Source organism: Gekko japonicus, unplaced genomic scaffold (genome assembly GCF_001447785.1).
Source record: "Gekko japonicus isolate JY-2015 unplaced genomic scaffold, Gekko_japonicus_V1.1 scaffold691, whole genome shotgun sequence".
NCBI classification, from domain to species: domain Eukaryota; kingdom Metazoa; phylum Chordata; class Lepidosauria; order Squamata; family Gekkonidae; genus Gekko; species Gekko japonicus.
In genome coordinates, this window is record NW_015175990.1 from 388682 (window position 1) to 405996 (window position 17315).

The following is a 17315-nucleotide window of genomic DNA, read 5'->3' on the forward strand; positions in this document are numbered from 1 at the left end:
CCCTTCTTCGCTGCATTATGTTCTGTACTTGCCTTAGCCTTCTTGATTGGCGTAGAGGTGGACGATCGTGTCTTCGATGTTGAGGGCTTCGGTGTCAGGCGGTCGACATCGGAGGCAGGTCTCGGTGTCAGAGCTGTCGATGTAGACGGCCTCTCCTCCATCTCTGAGGTGGGAGCAAGGGCCGATTCAAGCAGAGCCACTTTAAGGCGCGCAGCGCGGTTCTTTCTCATTTGGTTGGAGAAACGCGCACAATGACGGCAGGACTCCGGCTTGTGAGACTCTCCGAGGCAAAAGATGCAGAGAGTGTGACGGTCTGGAGGAGCAAGCTTGCTACCACAGCATCTGCATCTATTAAAAAAACCCACTTCTTCTCCATAAAGAAGAGAAATGGAGGGAGCGGTTGGGGGGGGGGGGTAGCCCGAAGGCCTGAGGTAAATTCCCCTCAGAAGAAAATATTTTTATTTTTTTTTATGAACAAACAACTAAAAACGAACTGGAAACAAAAAACGTTAGAAAATAACTCCTAAGAGCTGTGAGACGAAGCTAATAGCGAAGCTAACAGCGAACCGATCAGACCGAGAAGGAAAAAGGTCTTTCCAACGCGGCGGTAAGAAAGGAACTGGCGGGATGTCCGCGCCCACCCCTCTGGGCATGCGCGGTGGGGTTCCTGCGCATGCCCGAGGGACTGGGTGCGAAAATCCATTAAAAGAACTTGCTACAGCACTGATCGATCCAGCGCGTGCGCACTAGATCCCATTGGTGTGAAGCACAGAGACCACGACGAAGATACATAACCTGCCCCTCTGGCACCTCATGGGCAACGGGATGGAACAGCAGTCTCCGGACACCACCCTCCGGAACTGACAAAACTGACTACTAGAAAACAGTGCCCCCCAATCCCATCACTGCAAGTTACTACAGAAGGACTCCATAGGTTAATGGGGTTCCAAACCGATGACAGTTCCTGGAAAATGAACAAAGTAGCACGGTCCCTGTCCAGCTCTTGGTGCAGAAATAATCCACTAAGGCAACCAAGGTTCTTCGTTACAAAACCAAGCTGGAAGCCAGACAGAAATAGATTTGGATAAACCTGTTTTGTCTTCTAAAATGGCCTCTAGCTTGACTTTTCTTCCATTGTTGCTCTCGCCAGCCCCGTTTTACCATCCCCAGAGCTCATCAGGAACCAAGGAGCTGGTCTGGCTCTGAGGGCAGGCAGTGGTGTGGCTGCCATGCCACCAGGATCTGGGCATACAAAGTATTCAGATCATGCCAGTTTGGTTGACTGTCTCTCTAGTAGCTTCCCAGATGGGAGTGAAATAAGCCCAGGATTGTGAGAAATCAGTGTCTGGACAAAATGTCTGTTTCCCTCATGGATGTACAACCACTGGTGGGATATAATCATGCAACCTCAGAATACTTATTTGGAACTTAATTTGTGGCAACAGCTCATATGAAAGCTTATGCATCCCTTGGAGTTCAGTATGTGAACTGTAAAAAGGAGATTTCTTTTACAGATCATTTTATAGGAACCGGTACTGAAAGCCAATATGGTAAAACCTTTGTTGTTGTTAATTCTCATGTTCAGAGGACTGAAGTTACTATTTACTTACTTTCTTCACTTGTACCCTGCCTTCCTCCCCAACAGAGACCCCCAGGCCACTGACCCCGCTCTCTTTCCCCCTCCGCTCTCCACCTGTACCTGTCCACAACACACTCACCCCCAACACCCACTGCTGGGATCCGCCTGATCCGTGGCATTTCATAAGGCGTGGTGGGTCAGAAGTGCGGGTTTCAGACACATCCAAGCACAGCAGATTGTTTAAGATCAGCTCGTGATCTTCATTGTAAAGCCAGACCTAGGAAGGCCAATGGTGAATAAGTTTAGTGCCGTGTATTTTAAGGTCAGCCTCACTATCCATGTCCAAAGTTAACTGCTCAAACACGTTTGCTCTGTTCTACAGAAAGGCCTGGGCTGGGTCAGCAACTCACTATCCAGCCTGTTGCCTCTTCTGCTTCTCACTGACGGCAGAAAATCTCACCAAGAGCTGTAAATTCTCATATCTGTCATAGATCTAGGGAGATATGCATTCATAAATATCCTCAAGCATGATCTACAATGTAGTCTTCATCCCCCCCCCCGCCCCCCACATGGCACTGTGGATGCAGCCAGGGCCAGTCATGCCCACTGGATCTGTGGCCCCGGGTAAAGCCCGCCTTTGCCCCTACCTCACTTACTTGAGCCCCAGTGATCTCCCCATTCTGATAAACCACCTCTATCTACAGGAGCAATTGTTTGGCTACTAGCTTTTCCTGTTTCTTTACTGACTACGTTTTCATAAGTTTTTCCCTATTTGGGAAAGTGGGAATTCCCAAAAGTTGAAACAGCCATCCTGGGAACTGGAGGCAGTGCCTCTTGTAATAGACTGATAGGTTCATTTTTCAATAAGCTGGGTCTTCAGCCCCAATGTGTGCATAAGGACTTCCAGATCCAATAAGCAGTCATGGGGAAGGCGGGCAAACTAATGACCAGGCCGTTCCCTTCTACAAGTCAGGTAGTTCAGTCCAGTACACACTGATGTTTTTGCCAAAGGAAACATATCAACAGTGAGTCACAGAGGCTTATCACTCAACATGTGTTCACATCCGTGACAGCCCTGACTGGATCAGGGAGTTATTACATGTTAACCGTGATGGCAAAAAACATGGTTGCACTTGCATGTAAGTGACGTCCATTGAGTGTCCCACTGGGCAAAGGAACTGTGCACATGTAGGGCAGCCATGGAAAGTTATGCAGCTCAATCCAAGTGTAAGGTCCATCCTCCAAGATTTTTCAGCCTCTGAACATCTGAGTGGTGAGCAAAGTCAACAGGGGAGGAACTTGCATGCCATGCCTGCAATACCATTTGGGTGGGGCATACTGTATAAAAAGTCTAGTACAGCCCATTCGGATGGGGCTAGGCAAGATTTGGCCCAGTCTACCTGCAGGCCTAAGTCCCTGAGTGTATCTAGGATAATAGCCAAGTGGTCCTGAAGGGCTTGCTCTGAGTATGCTGCAGCAAGCCAGGCGTGGCCTTCCAGTATGAGGTGGGCAACCCCCATGACCATCACCTGTGCAAACACACTGGGTTCTGTCAGAAGGCCAAAGAAACTTATGGCAATGTTTCAATGAAATGTTAAAAAAAATATCTTGAAACTCTTATCAATGCAACAAACCAAACAACTGGTTTCAACAGGAGAATGTCTTTCAAAAAAAGCATTTTGAACTCTGTAGTTGTAACATGTTTAAAGCCCCTTAAGACCAAATTTGAACATTTCCTCCCCACACACAATTTTTGTCTTGGTGATATACCCTGCAAGGTACAGAAATAACTCCATCTACTTCTACCCTCACCTATGGGGACGGGTGGTTGGGGGGGAAACAGGTAGAGGGAGACCACCCAGGACTGAGTTATCTCTTTGGTGTAGCCAGCTTCAGCCCAACTATCCTTGAAATGGGCTAATCCAGCACCAAACGTGTGTGCCATCTGTGGCAGAGGAGGGTAACCATCAAAACCCCTAGTTTTGGACTTCTTGGTTCCTTTGAGGGGAGTGTGCCACAGAGTCACCCTTAAGTTTCAGGACATACTTCTTATGGTAGTAATGGGAGGAGGAGTCAGAAGACAATACCCTAGAATTAGCCACTGTGCCCAGAAGACACAACTTAAAAGAGTTTTAAAAACTGAAATTCTAGGGTCTCACACAGATCTTCTGTGTAAATGGCAAAGGTCTAGACGATACAACTCCCACAGACTTGGACAATTATCTATTTTTTATTTTATTTTCTCAAGGGTTTCACCAGTACTATAACTGCCAAGTTTCAGTCCCTTGCACACTAAGTATTTTCTTCCTCGTTTTGTCCCGGGGGAAGGGCCATGGACCATTCATATTTGGAATACTTTTATTCCTCATTCCAAATTTCCAGGTTTAATCTGTGAACTTCTGGCAAATAATAAAATATTCACATATCGCAAACTTGTTCCAGGTTCCAGGTTACCTAACATGGTTTTCCCATGGAAATATCTGCTTGTAGAACAATTCAACACATTTGGGCTCTCCTCATACTCTAATTTGCAATTGTTTAAGTGCATAGATTCATGAGCCCTGATACTTCCTATTTTTTGCTTAATGAGAGACAAGCCTTATGCGAATGAAGTGAAAGGGACAGGCCCAACTGCCATGAGCAAGAGGGGTCAGATGACAACTCTTGGCCAACAAGACCAAATATGGCTCCAGACACCTAGGATAGAGCAAATACGGATTCTTTGAGTATATCTAATTCTATTCATTTGCAGTTCCAACTCGGAAACTTTATGGGAAAACAGGAGAGTTACCTATTTTTTACCAGCTGTTTGCCTAGTTGCTGGTGCTCTCAAGCACACAGCACTCTCCGAAGGCTGCTACCATGGCACAAGGCTGTAAAAACCAACAATCTTTCTAGAAACTGGTCCTGAAGCAGAACCAAAAATGGTGGCTAAGACACACACAAAAGTAGCTAATGAACAAATATATTACTCTTTGGGTTACCAGCTACATGATCATTAGTATGGAGATGGTTTCTTAGTCAATTTCAATTGGCTGTTTTATACTGGTCTTAATTACTGCTTTGGAGAATTTGATTGAGCTCCACCTTGGAGTAGCTTTCTAAAAAAAAATTCTAATAGATATGAGCACTAAGCAGGATGCCCCCTGGTGCTGCAGTGCTCACAAGGACATGGATGACCAGAACATACAGAGACCAGCTGGCAGCACTCCTGGTAGAGCCTTGCTTCCATGTTTGCACAGGTTTTGTTAAGCAGCCTGACTACAATAAAGCAACAATGGGAAACTGTAAAGCCCGGAGACAAAGCAAGTGGAAAGCAACCCCCGGCCTCAAGCAACTTGCCTGATTTTGATCACTGTAGTCACACTCCTTGACCACAACGGGCCCTCCCTTCTGACTTGGATGACCTTGGGCAACCAGACATTTTTTTGTCTGGAGGTGATATAGCTGCAAGAGGGGAAAAACACACACACACATATACTTAAATGATGGGAAATATGAGCAACTTTAGTGGCTGCGTTTAGAGATCACAAGAGTCTGAGATTAAACAGAGATTATGTTGGTGTCTGGCACAAACACAACTTTTGCTGTGCTCCCAAATTCTCTTCTTGCCTCCCCTTGTATGCAGAACATGACCAAAAACTTCTAGCTTGATCAGGCTGCAATTTGCCATGAACAAACTGGAGTTTGTTTACTGCCCACAAACTGGGAAGGTGTAATGAGTTAAATTTCCAATCCCGGGTTGCAAGAAGTTAAACCAGTGCCAGTTTATCCAGGGGCCAGCATTCGGACGTCTCAGTGAACTGGAACTTGATCAAACCAGGGAGTTTTCAGCCCAGTTCAACACACAAGGGCAAGAGAGTTGGAGGGCCAGAGTGCAGCAAATGCTGTTTTTGTCTGACACAGACATCCTCCTGTTTAATCTAAAACTGCTGTGACATCTGAATGTAGCTGGAATGTTCAACTTGACATTGCATACATTTAGGAATAATATTTTGTTTGGCCCAGAGTTTTCCTATTAGACTCGCCAGAGTAAGTTCTGTACTATGCCTTTGCTCTGTACAAACAGCAGAGGTCATTCAAGCGCTTTGCAAAAGCATTTGTGAAGACTCGTGTTTCAATTGGAACAGCCTTCTGAAAGAGAGGTGAACTCTCGAGCCCATCATCCATGCTGAAAAGGAAAAGTTACGGTGAACTGTGACCATCTGGAGTCACATCACAAACACTGTCATTTGTAGTACAGACAGTGCTATTATTTCAGACAATACCCTGGGGTTAATGCTCCCTCTAAGCTGTGGAGTCTTGTGAGCAAAAATTCTACTTTGTGAGCTACTGGCATTAAAGTTGTGAGTGAGCAGTTTGGCTACTGCATAAATTAGTTTGCTCTGGAGCCATCCTTCCTAAGCTAAGACAAAAATGTGTGAGCCGGAGGCTAAAAAACTGTGAGCTAGCTCACACTAATTCATCTTAGAGGGAACACTGAACCCAAAGTGCTACTGTTTGCACTACCCTTGTCAGCTATGGTTGGGCTCACCTGCTCAAGCCTCACAGCAACAAAACAAGGCTGAAGAAGAATGCACAAAATAATTTTCATATCAAACAGGCAATTTTGCAATACTAATGGCTTAAGAAAGCAAATTTACAGAAGGAGGGAAGATGTAGGTATGCATCTCCAGCTTTTACATATTTCAGAAGCTCAGCAAGCTCACCTTTTTAAAAAAGGATGTTACAAAAACTGGTCCTCAACAGCTATCACCACACAACAGGCTCACAATATTTGCTCCAGAAAAATACAGCTAGCAGTATTGTGTTAAAACACTGAAGATCTGATTGCCCCATCTCAAAACAGAGAAGTAGAAAGGATGTAGAAGAACACAACCAAAATAACCAAGGGGTGGTTGGACAACCTTCCCTGGGAGGGAAGGCTACAGAGTTGGCGCTTTTCAGTTTAGAAAAAACAAATGAAAAAGGGGAACACACAAGAGGCTTCTAAAATTATGCACATTGTAGAGAAAGTGGCCATAGCACTAGAACTTGCAAGCAACCAGTAAAGTTGATGGGCATAGATTCAGGATGGACAAAAAAAATTGCCACATAATATGTAATTTAGGGACCTTATTGACAGAGAGACTATGGCTTTTTAAAAGGGGCTGGGAAAATTCATACAGAACAGAACCCTCAATGGTTAATAGGCAGGGGAGGGGCATTTTGGGTTTCTGCAGGAAGGGGAGAGAAAAAAGTCACACTTCATGGGCTGAAATCTCCAGAAATGCTCTAACGGATCCAAAGCACAAACTGGTGCTACTTCGACCTTCTAGTGGCTTTTACTAAATGATTGTCTCTGTTTTAAGATTGGGAACACTGGTTACTAACCATGCAAAACTGAATCTTTAACACGATAGTTTGTATTGGCTACAACAGATGCATGCTTTCATGTTAGAATATTTTCAGATTTTGCTTTTCATTTTCAGTCCTAGAACCAGCAAGGGTATTGGGAGGATTTATGAGGAAAATGCATGACAGGAGAAGTCAGCGCTGGTTTGGAGGAAAGTAATGTTTAATCGCACTTTCAACAAACATGGTCCTGGCCTTTTAGAAAACCCTAAGAAGGTACAATCCCAAGGAAGTTAATACAACACAGTGTATATAGCACAGTAAGTGAGAATTACCAGTACAGTCTTATTTTCCAGCTCGATTCCCAGGTTTTGGAAGCTGGCATGATAAACAATGATCGATCCAATAGTAACTAGAACACCAGGATTCAGTGCTCAGGTTTATCAAGTGCTCTGTGACTGTATAACATGCAGAATTCATAAGCGCTTTTTGACTGGTTTGGTTTCTTTATGTTAGTGTACAACAGTTTTATTGGGTTAGCAAAACATTTTATAAATAAATGTTAGTAAAAGCAGCAGTTTGGTCTAAAGTGAATACCACCCACACTGATGTGAGCCATTTACAGTACAATCCAATGCAGAGTTACTCCAGGCTAAGCCCACTGAAATCAATGGGCTTGGGCTGGAATGAGGTAAAGAACTTCCTTTCGATTCCATTATGTATTAAGTATGTTGAGTGGTGCTTAAGGTGGAATGTAGGGGAACGAGATGACAATATGCATGTCAAGGTGGTCTGCTTCATTTCTTGTTACACTAGGAGACAGGAGGTAGGATAAGAGCCAGTGAAATAAAGGGCTTTAATAAGTGAGCCTACCTCCATTAGATTGTAGCCTGTGTACCATTAGACATGATGAAACTAAAAGCCTACCGGGGCAGTCCTGTGCAGAGTTATTCTCTCTAGCCCAATACAATCTAGTTACATGTGCATTCTTACCCATTTACTTAATTATTTAGAAAGACAGCAGGCAAGCAGAAAAGTCAGTTCGGGGGGGGGGGGGCTGACCAAGGCAGCTCAACTCTGGCCCCAGCAGGTATCATGCTAGACCCAGAGCCTTCGGGGCTTTTCAGCCATCCCATCCCATCCCACTGTTTCCTCTGGGGTCACCAGCACTCCATCTAGTTCCTCCTGGGTTTCTCTTGCTTCTTCAGTCCAGCAGTCATTTCTCCCTTCAGCTCCACTCCACTCATTCTCCTTCACGGTCGCTCAGACTCAAGAGTACTAATAGCAAGGTCACAGCACACCAAGCTGGCATAAGGGGAAAAAAACACTAAATTTGCTATTGTGGTAATTAACACCCCGCTGGAAACTCTTGCCTGTGTGCATCTAGCAATACAAACAGCTGACAAGAGGAAGATGATAAAACCCAGGGCCACACTATGGGGGGCTGCACATGCAGATGCAGTTCTGTGTCACTTTCAGCCTTAGCTGCTAGCTCTTTAAGAGCAGCAGACGGAGAACTGTCTTATGGAATAGCAGGAGAGAGGGAAGCAGCAGCAATGTTGGAAAGGGTATATATTAGCCTAGATGAACTTTTCATCTGATTCAGCAGGGCTCTTCTTATGATGCGCTATCTATAGAATTTATGGTAATACTTCTGTTTCTGCAACATTACCCTTAAGTCATTGTATTACTGCAGCCACAGGTAAAGCTTCAATTTCTCCTCCAGAGCCTGGGCTGGAGACCTGGGTGGACATGAATCACCCAGCCCTATGGAGATTTGCAGCAGCTGAAGCGTCAACATTTTTCATACAGACTTCAAAATGGAAAAGCCACAGGCATCCCATGACATTACATTTATGCTGCCTCCAGCTTACAGATCTTTCTTGAAAAAGTCATGTCAATGGCTGCCTACAAGTGTGAAAGACCCTTTTGTCGGACAACAGCTCTGTTCACCTGAGCAGGAAATAAACTAGACAGTGTACGTCTGGGATCTTTCAGCACCTTTGATCAGAGAAGTACAGGGTGCAATTGCCGGTTTTCAAAGAAGTTGTTTCTTCAGAGCTGCATCGTTATAACTGCGACAAGGCAATAAGGTTAGTTCTTTTCATCCTTTCATTCACACAAGGTTCCTCAAGCTTCAGAACTACATTTAAAAAAAGGGATTGATCTGGAAGGTGCACATCCTTTCATTCACAAAAGGTTCCTCAAGCTTCAGAACTACATTTTTTTTAAAAAAAGGGATTGATCTGGAAGGTGCACAGATGGCACAGCATGCTTACCCGTCCTCGCTGCAGTGCTTTTGGTCGTTTCTGCCCTCGGTTGACAAAGACTGGAGGCTGTGGTTTGGCGTTCGGCCCAGAAATCTGCATCTCTGGGTATATATTGTCTAAGTACCATTTAAATGACTTGCAGTTCAGTTTTTTCCTCAACTCCACACGATCAGTGATATTGCCATAGTTCCTATTTCTTAGCTCTGGCCTCAGGGCAAAATACTGTTCCTGGGTTCAAGAGAGGGGGAAGAGACAATTTCACTGAAAATCCACAAACAATATGGGAAGGAGGAACTGATTCCTTGGAGATACGAACGATAGTAGTTTGTACATGCTAACCTATATCTCCAGAGTCTACAAACTAGTTCTGATGACACCCAAGGATCTACCATAACATGCAATTCCCAACCCGAGACTATGGCTGCAATCCAAAGAACACTTACCTGGGAGTAAGCCCCACTGAACAAAAGGGGACTTTAGGTTGTGCCAGTGTGCACAGGACTACACTGTACCTTGTTTCCACTGCTGCTAGGTTCACCTACAGTAAGTTTAGTCTTTTCCTTCCAACCAAAGTTGTACACTTTGCTTTCTAAGTTCCCACCACTTATGTCTCTAGACTAGATTCCTCTTCCAAAACATCTCTGCAAGACTCCAGATCTTTCTCCCATTTGAAGCCTTGTCATGGGAACCAATGAAGACGAACTGAAAAAGCAGTGGAAAAAACAACTACTGTTTCTTTTGCCCCAGAATTCCTCAAATTCTCCAGACTGACAGTAGTGCCTGCATTATCCCCCCGTCCTTTCGCCACCCACCCAGATATACAGCTTCCCACCCCTCCAGCAGTGTGTACTCATTACTATTATACTAGTGGTTTTCTTGCCTTGTAGTCATCCATCCACACGTGTGCTAGCCGAAGGGAATTGTGCGCCATGGTGTCCCGCCCGCCTGGAGAGCCATAAGGACGGCGCTTACGGAAGATGTGCCCCACTCTGGAGCATGGGATAATGAGGAGTTTGCCACCACACATCCAGATCTGCCCGGAAACAGAAGGGGAAAGTAAAATAAGTATACATTTAGAAAAAGGCTGGTTTACCTAGCATAGCCGACTATGTTCATTGTTTTAATAGCTTTTTAAAACTAACATTGAGTTAAACTGATGTATTGATCTCCTACTCTTGGGTTTTTAGTTATTAGTGGGTGTTTTTTCTTTCTCCCTTAGATGTAGTTCCCCTCCCTATATTTTCGGTTGCAGTTTACAAAAAATCAATAAAAATTTCCCCTCAGGGAGATCCAAAAAAGAAAAAAAGAAAAAGGCTGGTCTAATTTATTCATTTTTTTCTAATAATGTCTATTTCTTGAAACTTTTGTTGTGAACAAGAATTTATACCCTGCCCATCCCGCCTCCTCTACTTTACCCTAACAACTACCCTGCGAGGTAGCAACTGACTAGCCCCAAGATAAGAACATAAGAGAAGCCAATGTTGGATCAGGCCAATGGCCCATCCAGTCCAACACTCTGTGTCACACAGTGGCCAAAAATACCAGGTGCCATCAGGAGGTCCAGCAGTGGGGCCAGGACACTAGAAGCCCCCCCACTGTTGCCCCCCACCCCAAGCACCAAGAATACAGAGCATCACTTGCCCCAGACTGAGAGTTCCTACCGATACCTTGTGGCTAAGAGCCACTGATGGACCTTTGCTCCATAGGTTTATCTAATTCCCTCTTGAAGCTGTTCAGCAAGCTAGAGTTTGAACCCAGCTCTCCCCAGTCCTAATCAGACAGGCACAACTACCACCACAATGGGCTTTCATATACTAGGCTCTATACCTATCTTTATTGATACTACAATGCCCTTCATTTGTAAAGATCACACTGATGTCTAGCATTTTGCTCTTAATTTCTTGTTCTAGCAAGCAACAGCCAGTGAAGTGGGACAGGACTGACCTGAAATGACATCATATAGTTCCTTTTGTTTCAGAATCCTGAAGCCCATTACATCACCAAGATGCATTGGCCCAAATAACCAGTCACCAGAGAAGGAGATTTTCAGTGGACTAGAGCACTGTTAAATTCAAGCCATACCTCTTCACAAGAGGTTCCAGAATTCTGTCTCTGCCTACTTAGTTAAACTGTGTGTTTTCCTGATCATATTTTTAGTGTCCGTCCCCCCCCCCAAGGACTTTTCACTTCATCTCAAGACACAAAGTGAAGAAAATTATTTTCCACCTAGTTCAAGTAGTTCTGGAGACAGTTTACAATCTCTTCTTGCAACAACTTTTGACCAGAATAACCTTTTGACCTTCTCAGACCTCGTTCAGGCGTCAGACCTGAGCTCTGCGGTCTCCTTCTGGACATCCAGCTGTGATGGTCAAAGAGACCTCAAGTAACACAGAGCTTGTCCTGCCCTGCAACACTAGGAACAGTTTAGTGAACAGCTACAGCATGCAGGAAAATGCTGCCACTCCAACGGAGCTCTATGGAAAAGTGTCATCTGCATAAAGACATACACACCCGAAATGATATTTCCAGGTTTTCACCTCCCCAGATGTCCATGCCGCTATCGTATTGTCCAAGTTCATTGAAGTATTCCCTGTCCATAGCAAACAAGCCTCCTGCCATTGTAGGTGACCTGCAAAAAAGAGAATTCCTTTTGAAATTGTGTCAAATCAAAGAGGAAAGAGAGGTCGGGGAAAGAGCAGGAGGATGTGAGAGGATCACTTTACTGTCTGAGTGTTCATGGAATGGACTCAAGCAGTGGACAGGAGGAAAAAACATAGGACCATAGAGGAGGATCTAAACTGAACAAAGTTAAATGTAAGAAAGGGCTTGTGACAGCTGCTTTCTCCAGCTTCTCTTCTGAATTTCCTTCTTCCACACACATCAGAGTCGTAGTGTGAGACCTTCAGGAACATCTTATAGACGAAGGGAGCTTTGGCTCCTGAAAGCTCATTCCCAGAAAACCTTGTTGGTCTCTAAGGTGCTCCCGGACTGGAATCTAACTACCCTTACAAAGAATAATTCGAACTACACGGATAGCTCAGGCTAGTGTGATGTCATCAGATCTCAGAAGCTAAGCAGGGCTGGCCCTGGTCAGTATTTGGAAGGGAGACCACCAAGGAAGTCCAAGGTTAGGATGCAGAGGCAGGCAATGGCAAACCACCCTCTGATTGTCTCTTGCTGTGAAAACCCCACAAGGTCACCATAAGTCAGCCGTGACTTGATGGCAAAAAAAGAAAAAGTAAATTAAACAAAAGGCTAATCGATCCTAGAGAGAGAAAAAATTAAGGCTAGTTTATTGTATAACTGTTGAACAAGGTAACCTGTTTGGCAAATCAGCTGCTAGCAAAGCTAACCCCCAACGCAGGTGTCTAAAACACATCAGGAAACCTGACATGCAACCTGCTAATAAATCTTTATCTATCGGTGTTGCCTTTCCCTTTTTGTTTCAATCTGACAGTGCCTACAAAGATGGATGTTCGGCATGGTGCCACACGAAACAGGGGCACTCCTTAGCATGCCGAGCTTGTGACTGATAAAATCTTTCACTACTGAGCAGAAGCCTTACTTGATGGGAGATGTGGCTCCTCCGGGGCCTTCCAGTTCAGACAAAGGAACGAGATCCCATTTGAAGTGCAGGCCCCAGTTGAACCCTCCACGGACAACTGGGGAAGAGCTGTAGGTGAGGGTGTCTGCGCTGATGATGTCGATGACGGGGCAAACCACGGTGCTGCGGGATTCCTGGATGGGCATCAGCAAGGGCTGGAGCCACAGCTCATTCACTTCACAGTGGCTGTCCAGGAACACGAGCACCTTCCCTGAGAAGGCAGGAGCACGTCAGGCACAGAGGACTCGGAAACAACGACAATGACAACACCGCCAGAGTTCTACAGTTCCACAAGATGCAAAATCACTTCCCATTTTACCAGAGAGAGGCACAAAAAGAGGCTCAGAAGCCTTTAAAGGGGCCAGTTCCAAGCATTTTCTACTTCCTAGTTCATTTGGGGAGAGCCTTGAGAAATGCGATCATAACAATTTTTAAGGCCTGGAAACACTGGAACAAATAAAAGGCACAATGTCATCACAGTTCTCAGAACTCTCACTATTTTATCCATCCACCCCAGCTGTTTCATATCTGGCCCACATGGGTAGCTGTCTGCAATGCCATGTGGTTTGCATGAGCATCTCCTCTTCTGGATCAAGCCAATTTTAACAGCAGCAGCGTAACTCCTATTTGCTTGTTTTTAAAAAGCTGCCGTGGAGTGTGCTGCCGGCGGTTCTAGAAACGGAAATGTGAGCTTTGTTTTTATGTTGTTGGTGGACTGTTGTGCTGGGGGGCAGGGGTTATGTCCTTGCAACTTTTGTTTTTCCATTAGCCGCTTGAAATCTAAGAACATATGGTTGGATATAAAAATTTAAAATCAATAAATGTAAACTCTTTAAAAACTTTGTTAAAACACACCCCTCTAGTGTGAGCAGTATGCTGGGCCATACCAGGCAAATTAAAATAAAGCATCCTCTTTTAATCTTATGGCAATTTGGAAACCAAAATGGTGAAAGGGAAGGAATGAAAGGAATACACCCAGCACAGTATATAACAGAGAAGAGCCAATGAGTTCCAGAAATCCCTACCAATTATTTGTGAACGAAAGCCAAGATTCTCATGTTTCTAGAGGAACCAAGAGATTCCATTTAGGAAAGTTAGCCTGATATTTCCGTTAGTGCTGCACAGATCTCTCTCCCTCGTCACTGAGTACGGTCCAAAGAGACTATTTTTGGACTGCAGCATTGAACCTAAACAGTGCTCTCGTCATTTCAATGTACTGTAAAGCCAAGGGGTTCAGTAAAAGCCTAGGATTTCAATGAAGTCATATTACCGCAATGTAGGTGATTAACACACATTAATTAGGAAGAGCTTATACCATCATTACTAGTTACAATACAAGCTTTCATGACTTAACACCATGTTATCACTGATGCATGCTAATGCATAATGCAGGCTGATTACACAGATTATCAAGTAATATTCTAGCCCAATTAATTACTATAGCCACAGCAAACCTCTCTGGTGAATCAAGGGGAGGGAGTATTTGTACACTGCATTAATACAATGTATGTTTTGGTTGCCATTATGACAACCGTCATCTGAATGGACCATCCTATATTTAATGAAACATGGCTGGATAGGTCTCCTCTTGAGACACAGGATGAATACCGTTTCAGTGAATGTTGTCAACCTCACTTTTCACAGGAAGTGTTAATTACAGCCAGATTAAAACGTTTACAGGAAGGATTTGTTCTAGCATCCAACTCGTAACGTATCTCAAACCCAGGAGCGAACAATCTTCCTCCTATCTCTCCCCTGTTCTTTTTGCCACAAGTGTAAGTGAGATGTCCCTGGCAAAATCCTATGTTTAAGATGATTGTTGTTGTTCAGTCGCACAGTCGAGTCCGACTCTTTGCGACCCCATGGACCAGATCACGCCAGGCCTTCCTGTCTTCCGCCGTCCTCTGAAGTTGGCTCAATTTCATGTACGTTGCATCTATGACACTGTCTAACCATCTCATCCTTTGCCGTCCCCGTCTTCTTTGACCTTCAATCTTTCCCAGCATCAGGGTCTTCTCCAGTGAGTGCTTAAGATGATTAGAGAAGTTGAAAATCCCATGTTTAAGTTAGTTAGGGAAGGGACAACCAGCTTCTGTATTTACAACTACTCTATTGCTTACCCTATTCTCCAGAGGGTAATCCAGGGCCACAAGCATATTTTTCTGTACCAGCTGACTCCCTTCATGGGTGGTATGACTAGTAAGTTTGCACTCAACCAGCACTAAAGGGGTCACATTTATTGAACACATAACTATTAGGGAAGAGGCAAACACATTAAGTTTGAGACAATTGAAGAAAAAAATTATGCAACTATGCTATTGAGGTTACAAGTGACTGCGTTAAATTATCCCGATTTGGAACCACCAAAGAAACAGAGAGACTAGTTAAGGCTGCAGAGACAGGCGGCATCACCTGTAGCATGGGAGGCACCAATCATTCGCCCTCGAATTAATCCTTCTCGTTTCTTATTTCTGACGAGTTTTATGTTGCCGGGAAGGTTTTTTGATATATAAGCATCCAAGTCTTCTTTCAAGTCATCTAGAAAAGAAACAGAGGTCAGAATAATACATTTCTGACACAATTTCGAATGTATCCTAATTAAAGAGGCAGTAAGATAGTAACTAAAAGTTCACAGCCAACTGGGGTAACAATACCCTTTCCAGTCAGTCTGTATCACAGAAAGATATGGGATGGCTGTCCTAATCAGAATTGCCATTTAAATAATGATATTCTGACTAGCAGCACTCTAGGAACACTTGTTCTTCACTGTTTTATGTTGCATCCCAACAAATGTTTTCTAGCTGCTCAAGTAAAACCGAAAACCACACTATCTAAAAAGGCCATTAAAATATCTCTAGAACTTGGATGGCCAACTGGTGCCCTAAGAGCACCTAGCCCCCACTTCCCTGTAAGTTGCTTATGGCAACAGAGGCTAGACAACCAAACTTACTGTTGCCAAACTGGTTTTGTTTCCAGCAGTTCTCTTGAAATGCAAGGGTAAAGGCTTTTCTGCCCAGCAACTACATGTACACTCAAATACAAATCCGGTAGTGAATCAGTAAAAGCGTGATTCTCCCTGAGTCTGTAAGTCCCATATTTAAAGAGTTCACTTTCAGGAGTATCTAATGAATTGAAACATGAGCGGGGGGGGGGGGGGTTTGGGGGGTATCTTGGTCCCCTTAAAAAGAAAGCAAGCATGACTTTAAGATCATCAAGAGTACCCTGGAAGACAGGAATGCTCTCTCCGTAGCCATTCAGTAATACTCCGAAAGACATCTCCCAGGACACTTCTGTTGCACCCATTCTCCAACAGAAGGATTTAAAAAACAGATTCCAGTCTAAAACTGCTGAATTAGAATTCATCCAAAAACTTGAATGGGGCTGCAAAAGGACCTGAGATTCCTCAACCATTAGCACTATTAACCAGTTTAGTAATACTGGAGAAGTTGTGCATGGTCTTTGTACTTTGGGGGATTACATTTACATTACACTTCTGCCTTTCAGGGTTTTTTTGACTCTGCTGCTTACAACATTTCTTCGTAACTTTGCATATGTATCTGTCAAGCAAGGGCCCACCTCACGCATTTGATGAAATGAGCTCTAGTCCATGAAATTTTACGCTAGAAAAAAGGTGTTAAGTTTTCTAGGCACCACAAGATTCCTTATTTATCCTGACAACATGTAATTCTAAATTACAGGCAAGTAATCAAGGCAAACCCTGAAGTGAAGCTAGAAATCAATCAAAAAAGCTTATCAGAACTGTGCCCCCAACCTGTGGATATCTAAATCCATAGATGGGGGTGCACTTACCCCAGACAAGCTTTTCGGCAAAATTGAGTAACCTCCTAAGTTTGCAGAAAAAATCTGAAAAGTTTAGAAAAATACATTTGTGGGGTTTAAATCCCCCCTTCCCCAATTAAAAGCAGGAAGATGGGCTGGCTCACCCAGAGCTGTTTTGGGTGAGCCAGCAAGGGAAGGGAGGGAAGGTCAGCTGGCCTGCCTGGAGCAACTCCAGGTGAGCCACCAAGAGCAGCAGGAGAGATGCTTGGGGTGGTGGCAGAGGGGGGTAGTCAGAGAGAAAGAGAAAGTGCTGGCGCCAGGAGGTAGAAAAAGAGAGAGAGAGAGAGCTGGGATGGGAGTAAAGGAAGAGAGAAAGATTGATGGGGCATAGCAGCAAAAACAGACTGAGAGAGGGATGAGGTGGGGGGCAGAGAGAGCAGATTGGGGGAGGGGCAGAAAGTGCAAGAAAGAGGTCAAAGAGAGTGACAAGCATGGGGGAGAGAGTAAGAGAAGGGGTGGCAGGATAGTGAAAATGAAAGGCACAGAAGTAGGGGGAGAGAGGAAAAAGAACAGTGGGGGGAGTGCCCCCTCTCCACAAATTTCTTGCAGGTCCCCACTTGTATTTTAAGGAATGCATATTGAATGTAAATGTTGATACACAGTTTTCAGCTGCTAATTTGTTTTTTACTGTGAAGTGCTCTTTAATTACCATCTTATTTCAATTTGCAGCTAGTGAAAAAGCTTTAAA

General features: G+C 44.3%; 1 protein-coding gene across 1 annotated transcript in view; it reads right to left on the reverse strand.

Moving 5' to 3' along the window:
- The window catches only part of GALNT11 (polypeptide N-acetylgalactosaminyltransferase 11), a 52576-nt gene that overhangs the window by 5917 nt on the left and 29344 nt on the right, over nucleotides 1–17315 (reverse strand). The window contains exons 5-11 of the mRNA XM_015426346.1: nucleotides 15200–15325; nucleotides 12749–12998; nucleotides 11695–11812; nucleotides 10064–10216; nucleotides 9193–9411; nucleotides 4922–5026; nucleotides 1719–1856 (exon numbers count right to left, since the gene is read on the reverse strand). Of these exons, the coding sequence (XP_015281832.1) occupies nucleotides 1719–1856; nucleotides 4922–5026; nucleotides 9193–9411; nucleotides 10064–10216; nucleotides 11695–11812; nucleotides 12749–12998; nucleotides 15200–15325 (1109 nt within the window). The remainder of the gene's footprint in view (nucleotides 1–1718; nucleotides 1857–4921; nucleotides 5027–9192; nucleotides 9412–10063; nucleotides 10217–11694; nucleotides 11813–12748; nucleotides 12999–15199; nucleotides 15326–17315) is intronic.